This window comes from Danio rerio, chromosome 9, assembly GCF_049306965.1.
Source record: "Danio rerio strain Tuebingen ecotype United States chromosome 9, GRCz12tu, whole genome shotgun sequence".
NCBI lineage: Eukaryota > Metazoa > Chordata > Actinopteri > Cypriniformes > Danionidae > Danio > Danio rerio.
This window is the reverse complement of record NC_133184.1, coordinates 8,085,078-8,110,000: the sequence shown is the minus strand read 5'-3', so window position 1 is coordinate 8,110,000 and position 24,923 is coordinate 8,085,078. Positions and strand designations below refer to the sequence as shown.

At 31.9% G+C, this 24,923-nt stretch overlaps 1 protein-coding gene across 16 annotated transcripts in view; it reads right to left on the bottom strand.

The window, feature by feature from the left end:
• myo16 (myosin XVI) overlaps nt 1-24,923 on the bottom strand; it is a 357,150-nt gene that overhangs the window by 136,457 nt on the left and 195,770 nt on the right. For all 16 annotated transcript variants that reach the window (XM_073912461.1, XM_073912457.1, XM_073912466.1 and 13 more), the window contains 6 exons: nt 21,624-21,689; nt 16,429-16,556; nt 8,995-9,100; nt 5,901-6,018; nt 3,832-3,979; nt 2,719-2,836 (listed from right to left, as the gene is read on the bottom strand). In XM_073912461.1, coding sequence (XP_073768562.1) covers nt 2,719-2,836; nt 3,832-3,979; nt 5,901-6,018; nt 8,995-9,100; nt 16,429-16,556; nt 21,624-21,689 — 684 coding nt within the window. The remainder of the gene's footprint in view (nt 1-2,718; nt 2,837-3,831; nt 3,980-5,900; nt 6,019-8,994; nt 9,101-16,428; nt 16,557-21,623; nt 21,690-24,923) is intronic.

Here is a 24,923-nt window from a genome sequence, read left to right as displayed (position 1 = left end):
AAAATAAATAAATAATAAATAAATAAATGAATGAAACAAAATTAAACAAACAAACAGACAGACAGACAGACAGACAAATCTATACATACATCTATACATACATACATACATACATAAATACATACGTAAAAATAAAATAAAACTGGGCCATAAAGATGAGGACATTAAACAATAATGACTGTGAATGTGCAGTAAAATACAGAGGCAGAATAGTGTGTGTGCGTGTGAGGGGTCAGTGAGGGTCCCGCTGCTGTACTGATGGGATGACAGAACAATCCCCCTCTAATGAGGCAGATTTGCAGTTTCCTGGTAGGATCAGGGAGTGCGTCTGTCTGATGGTCAGGTGTGTGTCTGAACCCCAACACATGATTGCACACCCTCCACTGCACCTAAATGACCCCGCTTCTCCACAAGTGTGTTTATATGTGTGTGCACATTAGATAACGCCTGTACTGTACAGTACATCATATACTAGTGTTCCAGTCTGTACATACTCTTCTAGTCGCTAACTATCTACAACATAAACAGGTTGACACAGGCTAGTGTGGCCTCAGGCTGAACGCCAGTCTGAGTAGTGCTTTTATATTTTACAGACATACAGTAATGAGTTATGATGAGCAAAGCTACATAAATCAGAAGAACATTTACCAAAGTCAAAGACACAGCAATTCTTATTCTGAGTCACTTCAAACCAAAGTAGTTTTATTCACTTTATACAAGACATATCAGCTTCCCTGAAGCTGTAAAACATGGTCTGCATGTTCAGTAACAGCTAATGGAATGCAACATTACAGCATTCATGGAAATAATTTTTATATTCTATTCTTCTTGAAATACAAAATTATAAAAAGTTTAATCTACATTACCTGATAAAAAAAGTCTTGGCATCTATCCAAGTTCTAGGAACAATGAATAATAACTTGACTTCTAGTTGATCATTTGGGTCACACTTTACAATAAGGTTATTGTTAATGTTAAGTAATGCATTTACTAACATGAGCAAACATTGAACAATACATTTACTACAGTATTTATTCATGTTAATAAACGTTCATGAAAACACAGTTCATTGTTAGTTCATGTTAACTCATGGTGCATTAACTAATGTTAACAAGCATGGACATGAATGTTAATAATGCATTAGTAAATGTTCGATTATGATTAATAAATGCTTTACAAGTGTTGTTCATGATTAGTTCATGTTAGTAAAGGCATTAACTAATGAACTTTATTGTAAAGTGTTCCCATCATTTGGTATCAAAAGTGGCTTATATGAAAGGCAAAGGCCTCTAGATAATTACTTAAGCTTATTTTAACAAAATAAAACATGATCATGCCTTGACTTTTGATTATTTAATTAGGACAGTAAGGTCTGACTTTGCTTAGACAAAAGTCATATCACTTAACTGAAATAATGTCCGGTATACTATAGAATATAGTCATGGTGCAGTGGATAAAGAATTAATATTGTGTATGACTCCCATGATCTTGGAGGACTGCATCCATGCATCTCTGCAATGACTCAAATAACTTATTAATAAAATCATCTGGAACCCCAGACATGCTCAATAATGTTCATGTCTTGTGACTGGGCTGGGCAATTTTGGAGCACCTTAACCTTCTTTGCTTCAGGAACTTTGATGAGGAACCTTGCATTTTTTTTCTACATTGTGTTTTACAGTTTGAGGTAAAGATGAGGTAAAATTCCTTCAGTCTATTCATTCATTTATCAATTAATCCATCAATCTATTTTATTCATCCATCTGTTTATGTCTGAAAGTCGCTTAATTCATTCACCCACCCAACTCAATCTATTCATCCATACCATACTATTGCATTTATATAACATATCACTCTTCTATCAACCAATTCTATTGTTTCATACATCCACCCAGTCATTTATCCATCTTCATACATCTATTTAACTTACTCATCCCTTCACACTATTCTTTCAACCATCAAATTCTTACAATATGTACACATATTCTTACTTTTTGTATACATTACATCCATCCATCCATACATCCAATTCTTCCTTCTGTCAATCCATCTATCATCAGTAATCTATCAATCCATCCTTATTCTTATATGAATCCATCTATCAATCCAACCATCCATCCATCCATCCATCACATTCTTCAATTAACCCAACATATTATCTACTGTATCTATCCATCCATCCATCCATCCAAATTCATTTATATAAATGATCCTTCCATCTGTCAACACATTGGTCCTTCCATGCAGCCATAGATCCAAATTATTTATCCAATCATCAAATTTACTCATACTTCCACCCTATTCTTACATCCATCAATTATATTCTAAAATATCATCCATTTACTCATTCGGCCATTCAATTCTTCCTTCCACCCATTAATCTACTGTATTCTTTCATCAACCTCACCATCTTCCCCATCCATCTATCCATCCTTTTCTACCTCCACCCATCCATTCATCAATTGATCGATTCAATCCATTCATCCATGAATCAATTAAAACATTCCATCTGTCCCTCCATCTAATCTTTTTTCCAAAATATAAATACATCTTTGAATACTAGAATTTCAACAAGAATTTGTATTTATGTATTTTACTCATTTATTTTATTGGTTGGACTTTTGGATTTGGTATTCTCTCATACATGCAGTCTATCAAAATGAACTTAAGGATCACTGTAAGTGTGTTTGAGAAAACGTGTATGGAGCATGAGTGTACCAGTTTGTTGAATCCGAGGGCCCGCAGAGCCTGTTTAAGGGCTAAGAGCTTCTCTCTACTCTGAGGACACGCACTCGCTACTGCTGGACTTTCACCAGGGGCCGCTGTGTTCAAACACCTGTAACAGACACACACACACACACTGATGTAAGATGTTGTTGGGCTTTAAAAGAGTCAAGACAAGTTTGAGATTTTCAAACTGTCACCCACGTGCTCAAAACTTGAAGTCAAATAAAGGTAAACGCTCAATTTTTTATGACAACCTTCCATTTACTCCATGCATGATTTGCAGCGGACACTTAGGGTCACAGAGAGTTGAGAGCAAAATACATTTTCTTATACTGGCATCTGACATCATTCAGCATTTGCTGTTCTTTAAATATGTTACTAACTTCTGATAATGTAGGTGGGCGTAAAAATTAAGATATAAAAATTGAATATATATCAATACTTTTCAAGCTGTTTATTTATGCACTACACTTTAACTGCTATTTGCATATATAAATATCCCATTTATATAAATTATATTATTTGTCACTGTTAATAAAACATAAATTAAATCTTGGTTACTGGATTTTAATATTAAAAAAAATCAATAACTGTTACCAAAATGTTTTACAAAATAATAATAATAAAAACAATAATATATATGGCAAAGTAATCTAAATAATAATAATAATAATAATAATAATAATAATAATAATAATAATAATAATAATAATAATAATAATAATACAAAGTATATAAATAGATAAATAAATTACCAAAATAAAAAATAAAAATAAAATTAAAAAAATAAAATAATAAAATGAAATAAAATAAATATAATATGCAGTGTTTGATCATTAAAAAACAATCTACTTAGTTACACTATTTCAGTATCAAAATCTCAGTTACAAAATTTATCTTTATGATGAAAAAAAAAGGAAATATATAAGCTTTAAAAATAAGATCTCTTTTTGACAACGTCTAAGTAATTTTAAATACTTAGTGATAAAGTATACAAGCTACAATTTTGTAAACCAGGTTTTGAAAAAAGTTGTTTTAAACAAAAGCCACATGATATATCAATATAACATGTACAGTACATCTACATGTGTGTGTGTGTGTTACCTATGGGCCAAAACATTGTTCAGATACAGCTGACTCTTCTCCTCTGCAGAAAGCCCTTCAGCCATCAGATAGAAGATGTTAAAGTTCTGCTGATGCGGTGGCATGCAGATGACCCTCGACTTCTCCAGCATATACGTGTACAGCCGGCCTGAAAGCACACGCAGTGAGAGAAGTCGATAAAGCATCTTTATAAATATCCCCAACACGAGTCTTTATCTATAGAGCAACAGCACCATCTACCGGTCATGCATGACAGCACAGAAATCCTCTGCTGAGAGCAGACCATGCACTGTAAGGAGCTGATACGTTTACACTTGTGCACTTCAGTTTAAACATAGTATATCATAATGATAAAAAAAAAACTCATCCATATTGATGTTTCCACTATGTTATTGCTATTAAATCATAGCAAACATTGAAGCCTATACACAAACACTAAAACACTTAATATAAAGGCTAAAATGTTACAAGTTGAAATTAGCAAGTACTTAGAACAGAAAAATCTGAATATATGATCAACTGTAAAGTTATAGAACAATACTGTATTTGCAATAAATACTGTATATTAAACAATTTCTAATAGGCCTCTTATTCATTATAAACATCATATATCTAATAAACTAAGTTGAGAGAAAAATGTGGCATTTAATTCAGCAGCAAATCCATTTAAAGAAGCAATAAAATGAAAATGCATATATACTTAGGTATAACTGAATAGAAAGAGTTCATAGTTGCATAGAAACGTCTCAAACTAAATTGTTTCATCATGTGTTTTTTTGTTATACATGTTATTTTGTTAAACATGTACAGTATATGAAATTTGGGCATATTTGTAATGAGACTTCTGTGTATAACATTGTAATGCATGTTTATGCATTGTGTCATATCACTCAGCTCTTACTGTGATTCATCTTGCATGAAAAGACGCCATTAAACTATAATATCCAATCACCAATATTCAAAAACATAATAGTTATGAAAAACTTATGTGGATAAAGCTTCAAAATCCATTTATATACACATCTCTGTCTGCCCCTTTTGTAAAATAGAATTATAATAATATTCATGACATAACACAAAAAATAAAAAATAGGTTATGCTGGTGGCTTAGAGACATCTAAATCAGTCCTTCTATATAAAATAAACAAGGCCACTACTCTATTTGTTGAAATATGTTTTGACAAATTGAGTATGGTTGCATTTCAGGGTACATCACGCTGCCTGTGTGTTTGTGTATGTGTTTTCAGAGCTTTGTAATATTTATGAACTTTTTAAATATGATTCAAACTAAGCTTTTCCTTCTAGGGGTAATTCCAGTGGTTATACATGAGCATATAAAACAGTTTCTGAGGAATATTTTAACTTTCCAAAGCAACATACTACAGTGTGTGTCAGAACAATTTAACTAATCGAACTTATCTTAAATTTTTAACCAGTGTGTTATAAACATGTTACAATGAGTCACAGTTCTAATGTTCATCTTTCAACTATAGGTTTGCTAGTTAATTTATTTTCAGGATCTGAGGTAAAATATCTGCTGGTGCTTTCAGTATGGTAATAAATGTTGCATAAAATAGTATTTAAAAACAAACTGGTACCATTTAAGACTGAATAAAACACAATCAGCACATGAGGTGATCATTGGCATAGTAGTTTATGCTGTTGTAAGAGCAATAGTGTGAAACTTGCAGAACTGTAAATATATACTTCTACTTTTGTGTTTTCGCAACAAAAACAAAACTTTGCAGTATTTTAAAATGAAGAAATCAAGATTCACATTCTGCTCTCACAAAAATGAAACAAACCTTACTGTAATGGTCAAATGAGTGGGGTATGGAATCCAAAAATTATTCTGATTTAGTTTTTTTTTTTTTACACTGAAATACAACTTTCAACTTTTCAAAATAGTCTATTTAAAGTCTGCAGTGTTTCCAAAAGTCTGCATCTCTGAGGGTTGACAATTCTGGAGTAATGTGGATGTCAGGCGTTGACCATGGTAAATTTAGTTTATTTTAAAGCTAAAATCATGCCTGAAAACTTTGATATTATATTAAGACTAGTGTGAGCACCTCTGAGTAAAGTCTTTCTCTTGTCGCAGTACTGCAGTGAGATCAGCTTGATGAAGCGGCTTCCTGAAGTGTTCATCTGTGTTTTTGCATGACCAAACGCTTCCAGGATCACATTCACCTGTAAATGATAACAAAAGAATTTAGAAACAATTACAAAACAGTGACTCGGAGACTCACATGTGGACTAAATGCCTCAGACTTCAGTGAGCTGCCCACGTCTAGACATTCATTCATTCATTTTCTTTTCGGCTTAGTTCCTTTATTATTCTGGGGTCGCCACAGCCGAATGAACTGCCAACTTATCCAGCATGTATTTACGCAGGGGATGCCCTTCAGGCCGCAACCCATCTCTGGGAAACATCCATCCACACTCAAATTCAAAAGCTTCCCAAATCCACATGCGGAGGTGTAAATGCAAAAGTGTGGTATCATTTTAAAGAAAAACTTTTGAATTTACATAACACTTTTGATTAAAATAATTGTATATGTTGTCTGTGTTATAATAAAACCCTCCAAAAAAAGATCTGTTTTTTTTTTTTTGTAAACTCAAATTTGAAAGTGTACCTTTAGGTTCTGTGTGTCAGTAATCATAGGAAAAAAAAAGAAAAATGTCTCTACCATAATCTATGCAAAAGTTATTCTATTCCAAGTGATGAAAGAACAGAACCACTTATGGGGGTATTGGGCCAGTACGGGCCTTTACAATTTAAAGAATGCAGCAGTAAATGATGTCACAGACCCAGAGTTTAGGAAGTTAACAAACATCTGCAATTAAATATTTAAATTATTTCCTTTACCTATATATATATTTATTGTTCACAAATGTTATTAGTGGGAGTTTACTTTCTTTTCTTTATACATTTACATTGCTAATGGATTTTATTTTTTATGAAGTTTTATGTAGAAACAGCAGTGGTGGTTTTACTGCACGATCCCAAAACACTGATTTTAGCCTCAACAAAACCTAATAAACCTTTAAAACTGAAGAAATGTTGTAAATGTTTATATTAAATGACAAAACTGAAAACCGTCACCACCCTCTGGTCGGCAATCTGTTTCTTTAATATATAGCAAGCTTAATGATCACACTGCAGAGCCTCTTTCTATTAAACTTATCTGGAATCGTGAACTAACAGATTTGGACTTGGAACTTGATTAACTGGGACAGGGTGTAGTCTAACCTAATCTTAACTTCTAAACACTTAGCTCATCGTCTTATCCATTTCAAAGATATACATAGTAGCATGCTTACCTCCTTATAAGAGATTTAAAATTAAACTGCAGTCCAACTACAACTGTCATACCTGTAGCTCTGTATCTTTAGGTAATTTTCTCCATATGTTTTGGGAATGTCCAATTGTTGTTGACCCTTGGACTCATGTAAATTCTGTTTTGTCAATTTTACTACAAGTTGATTATTTGTCTAATCCTGGTTTATGTCTTCTCAACAGCAATTCTAATTTCTGCATAAGTACACTAAAGAAGAGAATATTGTTTGCTGGCTTTAAAGCTGTAAAGAACACACTAAGACAAAATTGGTTTACCCCACAGATGTGTGCAAAAACATTCAACAATTCATAGCCTCCTTAAAATAGAGACCACTGAAGGTACAATAGCACAAATTAATAAGGCTAAACTTAGTACCATTGATGCATGGCAATGTTTTTCTTCCAACATTTTAGACTATATGTAATGACCATGTTAAGTTTTTTTTTTTTTTTCTTCTTTTAGATTTAAAATTGTTGATATGACTGTGGCTCCCCATCCTGTTATTTTAAACGTTGATCATAAAAAAAAAAACAAAAAAAAAAAAACAAAAAAAAACTGAAAACAGTGTGCCCTTCCTCTAAAGTCAACCGGTCTTTCGACAGAAGTATAACTCTATGAAAAATTCACGCAAGTAGCACTTGTGTCCACTAGATGGCGATAAGACACTGTTTATAACTGAAAACGATAAGATACAAGAGTCTTACACAAACGCACACACATTGATATGTACTGTAACAATAAGACAATTGCTCCTCTACGTTAAACTGCTCTACTGGTTTTTGTATGTAAACGTGGAGTCTTTAAATCAGGGGTGTCCAAACTTTTTCTTATGAAGGGCCAAAAATGTATTGAGGCTAGTGGGCAGAAGGTAAATGGTTGATTTACATAGGTAATTCCTAACTTATTTAATAATATTTAAAAAATTAACTAGCAAACACAGCTTTATGTGAACTAATACAGCATAATTCTTTAACATTTTTGCCTTGATTTGCTCACCAAAGTGTTTAGCATAGTCCTCTATCTGTTGAGTGACATCGTTTACATTTTAAACACCAGATTTATTTACAATTAATTGAAACATTTCATTTCAGGTAGCTTTTTTGTAGCTCAGCAATAATAATAAAAAAAAAGGTTTTAGAAATTGAATTAGAAATGACCCAACACCCATTCCCCCCAACCATCTCCATCATTCTCACTCTCTTCTCACATGAGGTGGTGGGCCAACTTTGGGCATCTCTGATTTAAAGCAGTAGTTTTAGCTTACAATTAAAATCCTCTCATTATTTACTTCATCAGAAACCTGTTTTCAGTTTCTTTTTCACTGATTTCCATAGTATTGGTTTTCCTACTATGGATGTCAAAGCCTATAGGTTTGCAACATTCTTTAAAATATCTTCTTTTGTGTTCAAGAAACGTATAAAGGTTTGAAATGACTTGAAAGTGAGTAAATTGTGAGTAAATGTAGATTTTTGTATGCACTATTCATTTATGCAAGAAATGTCCCTTTCTTTCAGATTCAACCAGAAGCAGAATCCATCTGCCTCAGGCTTCAAACTGACATTCAAATGAACTCTTTCTCCAATGAAGAAGAGAACAACAGCGGTTTGAAGCTATTATGATGCTGAAGAGTAACTGAAGTAAAACACAAACACCTCCAGGAATTAACTTTAACAGGGCTCATGTGAGGAGAATTGTAGACAAAATATATAAAACGCAAGCACCACCTAGACAAAACAAAGAGCTGCACAACATTTTTTGTATAAATGAACACAAAGCTGTGAAAGCAAAAAGCAAACTGTAGATGTGTGTAAACAGACAGACTTACATGCTTCATGCGTGGCTCTAAAGCGAACCCTTTGGGACTGGAGCGAGCGGCCAGGTGCTTCAGGATGTGTTTACAGGCCACAGACTTCCCAGAACCACTCTCTCCACTAGAAACACCGAGAGAGAGAGAGAGAAAGAGAGAGAGATAGAGAGAGGGAGAAAAGGAGAGGAGATAAATGTGTTAAATTAAATTAAATTAAATTAAATTAAATTAAATTAAATTAAATTAAATTAAATTAAATTAAATTAAATTAAATTAAATTAAATTAAATTAAATTAAATTAAATTTAATTTAATTACTACAGAATAATTGAAATAATGTTTATTTGTTTTACTATTTATGACTATCATTTGATTTATAGTAGAAACCCAGAGAAATGTGATTCGCTGTTATCAGTTTACAAAGTGTAAAATAGTGTTTATCTGGCATATTTATAACCTAAATTATTTAATTAGTGTACATTTTAAATCATCTTCAAACTATCTTCAAAGATGTCAAAAAAAGGCTTCAGGTCTAAACAGTAATAAAACACATGAAGTGTCAGGTCTCATACAATTCAGCATTCGATTTCAAGGAATCGGACACAAAAAATACATAGGGAAAACATGCAGACCATAAATGAAAAAAATTGAATATGAGCATGATGAAAAATGCTCCTGAATACTACATTTTTCTCTTATTGTTGATCTTGCCTATTCATTTCAATGGAATTTAAACATCATCAGAATAGATTTATGAGACATACATTCAATTACATTCAAATAGTTCCAAAAAGAAACAAAAAAACAAAAACACAACAGCCCAAGCAGAGATACTATAATGCAGATAAGGTGAATATAGATGGATTTTTTTCTAAGCTTGCAAAGGTTGAATTTTCTAGCATTTTTACACTAAATAAAAGCACTTCAAAACTAATTTCCTCAAAACTGTGTGCACATGATGAATTTTACATAAAAAAAGAGGCACAAGCTTATATAAAAGAGACGGTTCACCCAAAACTAAAAAATAAATTTGCTCATCCTTTTCCTGTTTGAGTTTTTCTTAAGTTGAACACAAAATAAGATATTTAATAATGTGTTGGAAACCTGTAACCATGGACCTCAATAGTATTTATTTATTTCTACAATCAAATTTAATGAGTACCCATAACATTCTTCAAAATATTGTATTTTGTGTTAAACAGAAGAAACTCATAAAGGTATTGAACCACCTGAGGGAGGGTGAACTTTCCCTTTAAAGAAGTTTAATCAATCATGTCCAAAATTAAATACCAAAGCTTTCCTGTATAAGAAAAAAAAAGATATGATTTTATGATAAAATAACATTACAAGCAAATATAAAATATAGAATAAAATAACACATTATTTTTATGGACTGTATTTTCACAGGAATACCATAAGAGTAATTAGGTAGAAAATATCTAAAAAAAAAATAAATAAATAAAAAAATTAAATAAATAAATAAATAAAATAAAATAAAATAAAATAAAATAAAATAAAATAAAATAAAATAAAATAAAATAAAATAAAATAAAATAAAATAAAATAAATAAAGTGATACCATTATTAATTAACAAATTTTAGGGGAAAAGATTGACCACTTCCCTAAAAGTCAGATAAAAAAATCAATAATGTGAAAAAAGAAAAGAAAAAAGTTTCTTTGTCTGACTAAAAACACATAAAACAAAGCAAGGGCAGTGTCTATGTTTTGAAAGCCCCCTGTGCCAACTGTGCAGTGGTGAATGTTTGCTTCTGTCAGCCTGTTTTAAGAGTAGCAGCAGGTCATGAAAGCACTTTTACTCTCCTCCACATCACTCTCTCTACGAGACGACACACTCAGCCTACAGCAATATACCATCAAAAACATCAGGTTCCGAGACTAAAGACCGTCTCATCTGTCTGGCCTGCAGGCATCTCTCTCCTAACCTGGAAACTGACCACAGTCTTCTACTGTAAGTAGAGAGACATTTCGGTCTCATCACAGCAGTATTTAAGCACTTACTGTTATCTTGCATTCAGTACATTCATTAGACAGATGTTCTAAGATAGCATATTTTACACTTTCTATGGTACAACTTATGTCAAGAATGCTGTCTTTTTGGGAGCAATGCATTTTTCAGAACAGATCAGGTGTGATAATCTTTTAATTGATCAGTGTTTTCAAACAAATACGTTTTGTTAAGGTTTCAGACACAGTGAAACACAATATTTATGCTTTGTAAAATGCACATTGATGTATATGGAGATGCCAATTAAAATAAGTTTTAAACATACTCTAACAATATGCTTTAATCTCTTCCCTGCATTGTAGATTAACATAGTGATGCACATCCCCCATAATAGACAGAACATTATCATTATTTATACTCCATACTTTTTTAAATAATTCACAATATTATTAGGAAGTTATTTAATATTTATAAAAAAGGGAGAGAAACTAAAACCAACTGAATTTTAAAGGATCATGATTTAGGTGTGACATGATAAACTTGACATGTCGCCATATTAACTTTAAAGTGACTTAGGCTGCGTCCGAAACCTCCTACTACTACTCAGTAGGTACTGCATTTGAATTTAAACGTACTACTCGGCCGTTAGAAAAGTACGTTCTATACAGTATGAATGTGAAAAGTATTAATGGAATTTGGACGTATTACATCCGCCATTTTGTCATGGTCACGTGACCTACCTGCGTCAGTTGCGTCACTTTACTTCCATTCATGAATTCGCTCGCGGGGCATCATGGGATAGCACAGCATGCATGGGATGCGCACTTCGGAATCTCGCCGGAAGTCGTAAGTCATCCGGGTACTTCTCGCATACTGATTTTCGAATTCTATGAATTCGGACATACTACTCGGCTACTCATACTGATTTTTGCGTACTATATAGTATGAAAGTATGCGGTTTCGGACGCAGCCATATTCTAAATCAGGCATGGCAACCCTGTTCCTGGAGATCAACCTTTCTGCAAATTTCAGTTGCAGCCTATATCAAACACACCTGCCTGTAATTATCAAGCTCTGTTCAAGTCCTAATTAATTGGTTCAGGTGTGTTTGATCAGGGTTGGAGCTGAACTTTGCAGGAAGGTCGATCTCCAGGAACAGGGTCGAGCACCACTGTTCTAAATAATGGTCACATTAAGGTCTGCATGAACCGGAAGCTGTGACCGTTTTTTTTTTTTTTTCCCATATTTTGACGCAGTTCCTACAGATATAGAATATTAAATCTGAAAATCTGTGGGGCTTTTTTGTTCTACTGCGAGGTGATTGGATATAGTAAAGTAGGCATTCAGAAAGTACGGGGAAATTGTTCTCTTCAACATTTCTGTTTGTTGTCATAGCACTGTCAAAACTGACAGTTGGAGGGGTGTGGTTAAGTATGTTAACCAATCCCAATACCTCAGACAGACGTATTCTGAGAATTAAACTGAAAACAAACAGGATTTTCAGGTTTCAATTTTAGACTACAAGGAAAGACTTTTTTTGTTTTTTTTGTTTGGTTCTTAATGACATGCACAGATTATTTGTTCACCACACAACTAGCAATGTGAGCTAACTAAATCAATATGGTTAGTTTTGATTAAAAAAAAATAAATAAATAAAAAAAAATAAAAATTTTAACTCAGGGGAAGGGGTCAGCGGGAGTTTTTAAGGTGAAAGTTCAGCAAAAATGTCAATATTCTCACTAGTCTTTACTCTCCTTCAAATGGTGAACCAGACATTTTGAAGAAAGCTGAAAACGTGTAAGCACTGACATTAAGAATCGTTCATAAAGAATGTAAAATAGGTTATTAGCAAAAATTAAACCTAATTTAAAGACTTTTGTTATATAAATAAATCAATCAATCGAAGCCAAGAAAAGGCTGCACATAATAGAAGAAATGTAATAATAAATACAAATAATAAACAAGTAAAAAATACATGAATAAATAAACAAATAAACATAAATAAACAAACAAACAGACATGATTAAACAAACATAAATAAATAAAACATGGTTAAATAAATAAATAAACAAACATGAATAAATTAACCACAAACATAAATAAATGAAAAATAAATAAATAACAAACAAATAAATAAAACAACATAATTAAATAAATAAATAAATAAATAAATAAATAAATAAACAAGCAAACAAATAAATAGAACATAAAATAGTTAAATAAATGATACATAAAAATTAATAAATTAATAAATAAATAAAACAAACAAACAAACAAATAAACAAATGTTTTTACTCAAGTAATTCAGTACATTTGCGGATAAATTAATTTTAAAAACTTTTTAGGTCATTATAAATATGTGATTAAAATGTGTGATTTCATATATTTATATATATATATATATATATATATATATATATATATATATATATATATATATATATAAATTAAATAAATCAGGCAAAGGGGTCAGCAGGAGTATTTAAAGTGAAAGTTCAGCAAAAAATGTCAATATTCTCACTAGTATTTACTCTCCTTCAAGTGGTGAACCAGACATTTCGAAGAAAGCAGAAAACCTGTAAGAATTTACATCTGTAGTAGGAAAAACAAATACAAGTCAATGGTTTCAGGCCCCCAGCTTACTTCAAAATATCTCCTTTTGTGTTCAGTCAAAAGAAAGAAACAATTTAAAAATGTAAATGATGTCAGAACTGTCCCTTTTTGGGTGAACTGCTCCTTTAGAACTTAATGTGTGAAAGGTTTAAATGTGGTTTAGCAGCTGCAACAGCATTTTTAAGATGTTTTTGAGTATCAATAGTTTTTCCACTAGGTTGTTACTCCACCAATTAGAAAAAGGCTACTGTACAACCAACTTCACCACTTTCTACATGATGTACAGTAGCGTTATTAATTACTGCCCGTCTTCAATGTCACAACCTCTTAAACTGAGCCATAAAGCACAGTCGAACAGCTCGCGGTGTGAGAAAAATCATCTAAGAGCCTGGATCTTCTCCGAGACCAGCAATAGAGAGTCAATGGTAGAAAAGCACTCAGAGCAGATGGTTTTTAAAGGTCATTTGGCCTCCCACTAATCATTTTCTGGAGGCTCTGATGCTTTTCCTTCGCCTCTTTCCATTTCTTTTTGGAAATCTACTCTGGGCTGTAATTGAACTCAAGGGCACAATGCATTTCAGAGCCAGTAGCGAGTAGGTGTTTGTGAGAGAGAAACCAGCAATTCGCCACCTTTTGTTTCTTTGGTTCTGCAGCCACTGGACCATGATCTGGTTTAACCTGCGGGACCAGTGTGTGTGTGCATGTGTGATGGATAGCCCACGCAGAGAGGGCATTAAAGTAGCTGTCAGATCCTCTCTGGCTCAGCGAAAGCAAGCATCGGCCCATTGGAGCAGCATCAGAATGTGAAGCAGGGTTTAATTGCAATCAGAGATGACCAGAGCACAAATCGGGACAGAGAGCGGACCCTGCACATCCATTAATCTCGCTGAGCTCTTTTAACAGGTCTGGATTTACACTGTGCACCGGCACATTTGTCTCAGTGACAGCGTTTAGCAACAGCCGCCCGGGCGATGCTGGAGTCTGTATATCTAAATATGAGGGCAAGCCTCTGGAACACAAGCTGATTTCCAGCACAGGACCACTTGCTAACATGTGGAGAAAACCACTAGCTGGAGCACACAAGGAGGAAGGTAGAGAACGTATTTATATTTGTGTGTTTTTTAATACGGTTTCCAAACATTTGTTCCAATAAAATCATTGGGTTTTAATAACAGTAGTAAACATTTGATTAAATTCATAACTAGGCATGGGTAATACCACTGATTGGTGGACATAAACACCAATTCTGTTTGCTACAATTGTAACACAATGTATTACAACGTAATCACAATGTATTATTAATATTTGTAAATATTTTACTTAAAGTCTGCTTAAACCGAATGTTGTTGAGACTTATTTCAATACGCTGATGAACTTCCAACTGAAACAAAATATTGAGTGGGGGGTGGGGGGTTTGGGGGGGGATTTCACATCATTTCCTCTTAGCAAACTAACAGTCAGATAGGGTATATACATGAAGTTGCTATGAATTTGCATCAACAGAAGGACCACTACCCCCAAACACGAAAGCAAATGCTCAGACTTTCAATAAATATTACCAAAACAAACTATTGTTTTCCAGTGGATTCACAGAATAATTATTCACCTCAAGCATAACAATGTGAGGTAGCAAAATAAGCACTGTACATTTTATTTTTAAGCTGACTTTGAAGGTATATCACATCTCCGTGATGCATATGAGGACAAATAAATAAAGCTGTTGTGCAATACTGCATTCTGACAGAAATACTTCACACTAGAACTACAGAGGCAGTCAATTTAAATTTTGTAATTGAATAACTACTTAAAATAAAACCCACTATTTTTTTGGGCGCAGTTTCATTTAAAAACTGTTATTATATTTAATTAATAAAAAAAATAAAAAAATAAAAAACAAGATGATAAAACTGACTGTAGGATTTTCTGACTTTTTAAATATAAATAAAAAATAGTAAAACTGCCTAGCAATGTTTTACCAACAAAAAAAGATCAGTCTTGTAGCATAAATACATTAGAAAGTTTCAAAACAACATTTTCACTGTGGTGAAAACGGGAGGTAAGCACCTTTACAGGCGGATTAGTAACTCGCACACAATTATAGGCTACACTACAAAAAGGCCATATTTTTAGGGTAATGACTTGGTCAAATATGACAACAAGAATTCAAAGCTTAATTCTAAAATATCAATAAAAAGTTTTAATATAAATGATACAACAAAAAATCAAATCAGTATACAGTATGAATGGAGAAATCAGGTTTTAAAACTAATCAAAATATTAACATAAAACATTTTATGTATTTTTGTCATATCATACATACTTAGATATTTTTTTCTTTTACATTTTTTTCCTTTTGTGTATAGACTTTCTATACGTAAATTATGCATACATATTTAATACATCTAACTGGCTTTGTCAATGGCACTGGCTGGAGATTCCTATGGTTTTATTTTCACAACTCTGCATATCCAGTCTCAGAGACTGGAAGTCAGTACAGCTGTAAACTGGTGCCAAACTGTCATTAAAGCAGTGAAAAAAATACAAAAAAGGAATATCATCTATTTTAGATTTCATTTTTCCCCCCAGGCTTTAATTAAGGCTTTTTTCCCTATGATTGGAAGTATAATACTGTATTCACTACAGCAGAAATGTTCACTTAATTCTGCTATCACTTAAAACATAACAAATAAATAAATTGATTAATTGACAGATTAATAATTTAATTAGGTAATAAAACAAATGAAAGCTGATAATAATAATAATAATAATAATAATAATAATAATAATAATAATAATAAAGTTATCCAGGAGAGAAGATGAAAAGGCAAATTAATGTGAAGTGTTTCTGTGTTCTGCTGGTCAGTGTGTGTCACCTGATGATGAAACACTGTGGCCGTCGCTCCTGAAACATCATGTGAAAAGCTCGTTCGGCTGAAGAGAAGATATGAGGAGGGAGAGAAGAACACAGACGGCCACTGGAGCTCAGATACAACTGACTGACCTAAGAGAGAGAAAGAAAGAGACACACACACATACACACATATCACATTTTAATAAACACCATTTGTATTGATGCTCTCGTCATGATTATATGTAAACCTCTACTCATTAAACTACTAAAGTTAATAAAGCCTAAAATGTTGAGTGTAAAGATGGCCTAAACATTCTTTGATTCAGACTAATTCAGCAAAAAAAAAAAAAAGAGAAATATGGAAAGTAAAATGCCACATTTATTGCCACAAATAAAATGCTCAAAAATAGTATAGGAGTTGAATTAGTATGTCAGTAATATTTTATAATTTCATCCATAAAAATGTAAAATAGGTAACTAGCAAAAATTAAACCTAATTTAAAGACTTTTGTACAAAAAATAATATATATATATATATATATATATATATATATATATATATATATATATATATATATATATATATATATATATATATATATATATATATATATATATATATAATTAATCAATCCAAGCCAAGAAAAAGCTGCAAATAATGGACGAAATGAAATAATAGATAATAAATACAAAAATAAACAAGTAAAAAACAAACAAATATAAATAAATACATAAAACACATAAATAAAACAAACAAATAAATGAATAAACAAAAATAAATAAAACATAAATAAATAAATAAATAAACAAATAAAACTAACAAAAGATTAAACAAACATAAATAAATAAAACATAAATAAAATATAAATACATAAACAGACAAATACAAAACAAACATAAATAAATAAACAACAACTAAATAAATAAAACATACATAAATAAATGTAACATAAATAAAAAATAAAACATAAATAAAAAATAAAGCATCAATAAACAAATAAATAAATTAATTAAATGAATAACAAACATGAATAAATTATTAACAAACATACATGAATAAAATATAATCAAACAAAATAAATAAACAAGTGAACAAACAAACAAACAAACAAACAAACAAATAAATAAATAAATAAATAAATAAATAAATAAATAAATAAATAAATAAATAAATAAATAAATAAATAAATAAATAAATGTTTTACTCAAGTAATTCAATACATTTGCTGATAAATTAATTGTAAAAACCTTTTAGGGCATTATAAATATGTGATTGAATTTTAATATTTGTCTAGTTAATTGTGATTATCTTTATTCAAAACAGCAACTTTTGATACTGCACAACGATTTGTCTCTAAGCTCTGATATGAGCTTTATTTAAAAAAGCAACAAAAAAATTAAAATAATAAATAATAAAGATGAATAAGCAGCTGAAAAGGTTGTGTCTTGGATAATAAAAGATGTCTTATTTATATATGCATTCTGTCCGTGACTAAAGCAGAAAATATAAAGTATATCCTCACACAGCAAAAACTTAAATACATGCAAGATTGCAGATTCAGTGACTGGGTATATTTCTAGATGTCGGAAACCCAAAGGTTGTGTCTGTTAGTATGCAGAGTAAGCCCAATTTAGCCCAATTTAGGGAACATTGCTAACAGGGAGTTCTCATTACCCTTTACTGCAGAGACACAACAGACAAACACAAACACGCACACACACACAATCACATACTGTGCATGACACAGGAAGGACATGCGAAAAGACACAAACTCAGCCAAATTGAACCGAACATATGACAATAGACCCCATTCATATTCACAAAGGAGCATCGTTAGAGTCAGTGTTTGTTTACTCTTATCTATTCCTGTGAAAAGTATCTTTAATTTTTTTTTAATTGCATGAATAGACATTTCATAGGTTATGATACAACATAATCTGGTGGATGAGAAAACACAAAACAAACAAAACAATTAAAAAAGGACAACCCGAATTTATACAAAACACAAACAAATCAACAAACCGGAATAAAATCTAAATATAACAAAACAAACCACTGAAAAAAATAATTAATCAATTTTATTTTATTTTGTTGTTATTTTCATTATTTCACCTTGTATTAGCTATTTTTTCATGTACTTTGTTCTTGTATGTTTGAGTTGCTTTGTTAAGATATTCAGTTTGTTATGACTGTTAAACAGTTTTCCCTGATAAAATTCAATAAAATACTTAAATGAATAAGTAAATAAATAAATTAATTAATTAATAAAAATGAATGAATAAATAAATAAATAAAAGAAAACACAAAATATTAAAACATTATAATAAATACAATAATATTCTCAATTATAATATAATAATAATGATAATAATAATAAACAAAAATATATAAATCATAACATGAAAAACAACTGAAACAAAATATATTGATTGAAAATAAATAAAATAATAACGTAATAAAATATTAATAAAACAAAAAATAAATAAACAAACAAACAAATACTGCAACTAAATAAACAAATAAATTCAAATTCATAAACAATAAAATAAAAAAACAACATTATAAACTATGCTAAACAAATGATAAGCAAATATTTAAAAATATTAAACAAAACAAAATATTAAAAACAAAATAATAAAATAAAACAAAATAAACAAACGATTACTGTAATTGAATTAAAATTTTTTTAATTTAAATAAATAAATGATAAAATAAAACAAAACAATTAAAAATTCAATATAAATTGAATTATTATTATAAAAAATATAAATAAGTACATATATGATAAAATTAAATAAAACAAATTAAATTTAAAAAATAAGTATAGAATATAAATAAATATATAAATAAATATATTCACTATATTCTATCATTATAAATATAATTCATAATAAAATAAAACTAAACTAAAGAAAAATGAAAACAAAATAAACAAATAAACAAACTAAATGACGTAAAAAAACTAATGTAAATAAACAAACAAACAAACAAATAAATAAATAAATAAATGGATGGATGGGTGGATGAAAGCATGAATTAATTAATTAATACATTAAATGTATTTAAAAAAGATTATAAAAACAACAAAAAAACTATACTTTAAAAGACTTTATACTTAATAAACAAATTTAGTAAAAAAGAAAACAAACACACACACACACACACACACACACACACACACACACACACACACACGAACACGCACACACACAACCCTGCACCACGAAAGTTAGTAATAAAGTCAGCAAAGTAACATGAGCCTGACGGTGGTCTGAGGACTCCACAGATGACGCTACATATGTCCTTTTCTCTTAGTGCCTCTGTGCAGGGATCTGAAGGACACACTGGAGAAATCATGCCTGAAATGAGCCTCTGATGCAGGGGGGCCAGCAGGGGACAGACGCCCCAACAGATCAACCAAAGTGTGTGTGTGTGTGTGTGTGTTTGGTCTACTCCTGCACTCCCCTTCACATGCCAATAAAGCGTTACGGCGGGCAGATGGTCATCTTGTCATCTTTTATTTTTCTTAGCAGCGGGTGACGTGTGCTGTGTGTCCCTGTGTGGCCAGTTGTACAGTATCAGACGGGACTGACACTGAACTTGAGGACTAAGGTTTTCAGCATAGATGGACTGAATAGACTGGACTGGATTGAGTATTCCTCAATTTTTGGATAAACAAAACACAGAGCAAAACAATTCAAAAATAGCTAACCAAACAAACAAACACATGCATTCATAAACACAACAAACACACGCATTCACACAACAAACCAAAATAAAACATCACAACAATAAAATAAACAAATGAATACATTACAAACACACACAAACACAACCAAATTTAACAAAAACTTTAAGATTATAAACAAATTACATTTGAATTTAAATTTAAAAATAAAAAAAGAAATTTTAGAAAAACAAATGCAACAAAAAACAATAATAAACCAAAACAAAAGTAAAATCTCTTGCATGAACACAACAAACACACGCATACACACGACAAAACAAAACCAAACCAAAATAAAACACATCACAATAATAAAACAATAAAAAATACATTTAAAAGACACAAAAACCCAACAGAATTTACACAACAGAATTACAGAATTAAACAAAAGATAATTTAGTTAAAACTTTCATTGAATAATGTTAACAAAAATTTAAAAAATAAAAGGATGAAAAACATGAAAGTCAAAACAAGTAACAAAACTAAAATAAAAACATAAAGATAATAAAAAATAAAACAATATAAAATAACAATACCAATAAATAAATAAATAAATAAATATGGAAATAAATATGGAAATAAAATAAATAAATTAAACTGAAAATGAATAAAATAAATAAATAAATAAATAAATAAATAAATAAATAAATAAATAAATAAATAAATAAATGCACTACAAACTAGACATAAAGCATAACAAACAACAGCAAGACCATTTAGTTAAAACTTTAATTGAAAAATGTTGACAAAAAAATTATAAATAAATAAAAAGATGTAAAACACACATGCAAACAAATTCAAAACAAACTAAAATTAAAAACAAAACAAAAAAAATAAACATTCATAATAGAAAATTCAAACATGAACATTCAAAACAAGTAATAAAACACAAATCAATACCAAACAAAAACATACAACAAAACAAAAACAAAAAATAAATATATTAAAATAAAAAATAAAATACTACTACTATGAATAATAAGTAAATAACTAAATAAATAAATGAATGTAATAAAAATGTAATTTATAATAAAAAAACTAACAAAAATAAAGTACATAGATTTAATAAATAAAATTATTAAATACTACTACTAATAAATAAATAAATAAATAAATAAATAAATAAAACTGAAAATAAAATAAATAAATACCCTTTTTTTATAAAAAAGAAAAAACATACCAAAAAACAAAAATGATCAAGGATCTAACAGGCCAGAGGATGACACCGAAACAAAGAACGGAAGGAGGGCTGGAGATGTGAAGCGGGCACAGGAAGTGAGTGTTGTATGTTAAGTTGAACAGACTATCGCTGTCACGAAGGCCATGAATAATTTATCAGGAGACTGAGCTGAATGTTACAGAGTGTGAACCAGAGGACAGCTTAAAATGGCCAGACAGGCAGATGCACGCTCTAAACCATATCACTGATGAATTAAACATGTATTTGATAAAAAAATTAACAAACACAGAGCACTTGAGTCATACTTACAAGATTAGAGTAGATGGGCAGGTCCTTGTAAGGGTTTATGAGGAGAAGAATGTGTCCAATGTAGGTCTGAAAAAAAAATCAAGGTCAATTTATAACAAGATATTTACAGGACACTACATGTAAATTCTGTTAAATATATGCAGCTATTTTGAAATAACAGTATTTATTGTCAAATACTATAATTATTATAATAATATCTTACTAAAGGAAAGGAAATGAAATTAAAGGAAAGGAAAGTAAAGGAAAGGAAAGGAAAAGGAAGGAAAACAAAAGGAAATGAAGGAAAAGGACAGGAAAGACAAGGCAAGACAAGGCAAGACAAAGCAAGGCAAGGCAAGGCAAAAACAAAGGCAAAGGCAAGGGGAAAGGCAAAATGGCAGGGCAGGGCATGTCAGGACACGACAGAACAGGAAAGGAAAGGACAATAAGTAAGGGCAAGGCAAGACAGGACAGCAAAGGATAGGAAAGGAAAGAAGAATAAAAAAACAGGACGGACAGGAAAGAAAAGAAAAAGACAGTACAGGGAATGAGAGGAAAGGACAGGAAAGGCATAGCAAGGGCAGAGCAGGAAAGAAAATGGAAAAAAAAACAGGACAAGACGGAAGGAGAAGACAGAACAGAAAAGATAAGGGACACACATATATATATATATATATATATATATATATATATATATATATATATATATATATATATATATATATATATATATATATATATATATATGAATGATAAAACAGGACATATATTTATATATCACACAAAATCAGAGAACAAACTGAAATGTTGTTATTTTGAACAAAATCCAGTTCAAAACATCTCGCCTGTTGCAAACGTTTGGGGGTAGTTTGTTTTGGCTCCCAAACACCCTTGCGCTACCATTGGGACATGATTTGGAATCAGTGGATGTTGTCTGGAACTCAATTCATTTCTCATTCAAGGAGATCAGACGGGAGAACAACATCAGTAGTCACATGAATACCCTGTAGGGTCGATTAGCAGAACTGGTGCAGATGTATCCGCACCTGTACAATTGCTCCTATAGATATATTAAAGGCTCAGGGGGGTCACACACCAGACAATAAGCCCATCTTATCATTCCACATCTTTTCTACGAGAGTATGTACACTAGGGTCAGCATTGAGTGCCTGTAACACAATGTAAAGATGTGGTGGTGCTTTGATAGTATATAAAGCTGTTTGTTGTGGCCTTTTGATCTGGCAATGGAAGCATGGTTCAAGTTATTCATTTTACTCACATTTATTCAATCTTCCTGTTTATTTTGTAAATAACTGACCAACTAAAAATTGTGTTGGTGTGACACAGCAGGGATGAGAACCTCCAAATTCAAGGCCACGATGCACATCCGGAAAAAAATTGCTTGTCATCTCCAGGTTGGAGGAGAGTCCTTGCCCCAGGTGGTGAGGAGTTCGAGTACCTTGGGGTTTTGTTGATAACGAGTGAGAGAATGATGGAATGTGAGATTGACAGGATGATCAGTGGAGCAGCAACAGTAATGTGGTCGATTCACTGGTCCATTGTGGTAAAGTAGGAGCTGAGCCGAAAGGCAAGCCTCTTGATTTACCAGTCAATCTACATTCCTACTCTCACCTATGGTCATGAGCTTTGGGTCATGACTGAAAGGACAAGATCTTGGCCACAAGTGGTCAAAATAAGTTTCCTTCGTAGAGTGACAGGACGCACGCTTACAGATAGGGTGAGAAGCTCTGTCACCCAGGAGGAACTCGGGAGTAGAGCCGCTGCTTTTCCACATCGATAGAAGCCAGTTGATGTGGCTCAGCCATCTGACTAGGATGTCTCCTGGACACCTACCTACAGAGGTGTTTCAGGCATATCCCACTGGGAGGAGGCCACGGGGAAGACCGTGAGGAAGATATGCTGGAAAGACTATTTCTCTCAGCTAACCTGGGAATGCCTCAGAATCCACTCAGAGGAGTTGGAGGGTGTGTCTGGGAAGAAGGAAGTCTTGGGTTCTCTTTTGAGACTGCTGCCTCTGCGACCTGGCCCCGTACAAGTGGCAATCAATGGATGGAGGAATGAATAAAATAAAATGCAAATCATTGCAAAAATTGTCTGACCCACTTATTGGCGTATATTTTGGTGTACTGCCATCCTACTCAACACACCTTTATGACAAGTAATATTTAAACAAAAGCACAGGCCACTTTTTAACGGCTACAGCACTGTTCTTTTCTCAACCACCATTATTGTTGATTTGTGTAGCTTGACACATTTACAACACTGTCTACAGCATACGATCACTTAGCCTTATCTAACTAACTTCTTTTTGCCCTATAATTATACTTTAGTATAAGCAGACTTACCAAAACACCTTCACTAAGTTCTTTTTGCCATCAAACTATACTGGAGCCTTTAGTATAAGTATAGTATAAGACCTACAAAACTGAAAACGCAAGTGGGAGGTGTGATTGAATCAAATAAGCAACATCATGGACTTCGTCTCTCCAGAAGAAAACATGGATCAATCTACTCCAATAAAGTGCACATCTGGCATCTCTCATTCTTTTCCATCTCCTGCTAAACGATCAGTAAAGCATCAAAATCTCCATCCATCACGGCGGTAATGACAGACATCATTAGACCCCATTACAGTGCAACACAAAAGTCCTCTGCTCGCTGCCTCCATATCAGCCTCAGCAGGGAGACTTCATTATGACCCATTGTAAAGTGTGGGAATAGCAGCAGCCATTAGGCATAGATTTGGCTCTGGTCATGAGCGGGCACAGTGTGCAGTCGACTAACTTTAGCTGTGGAGCAAAGGCTTGACCGAAACATCCATAGTGAAGTAGGAGATTTATTTCTTTAAATCGCATTCTCGTTGATTCACAAGAAAAGACAACTTCTTTACTGTATATAAAAATGAATGCCAAAAATAGTTCTTCACTCTAAGAATTAAAACATACAAGCTTTTCACAAATATCAAATAGCTAGAATTTATATGCTAACATCTAGGCTTGACTAATATAGAGCACTCACAAATGAAAACACTGTAGTGTTACTGGATTGCTTGTGTGTGTACTGTTTTTAGTGGCTTACAGTCCGTTCTGCTAAGGAAAGCCCAGAAAGTCTATTCTTCTTTGTCAGTGGAAGATTTACTTCATTAGGTAGAGGTAAAAACTGCCGTTCTTAAAATCTATGAACCGGTCCCTGAGGCTCATCGCTCGAAATTTCGAAATCATCGCAAAACTGATGAAACGTATGTCGAATTTTTGCTTGCGAGAAAGAATCTATGTTTGATCAGTGGTATGGCTTCTTAGA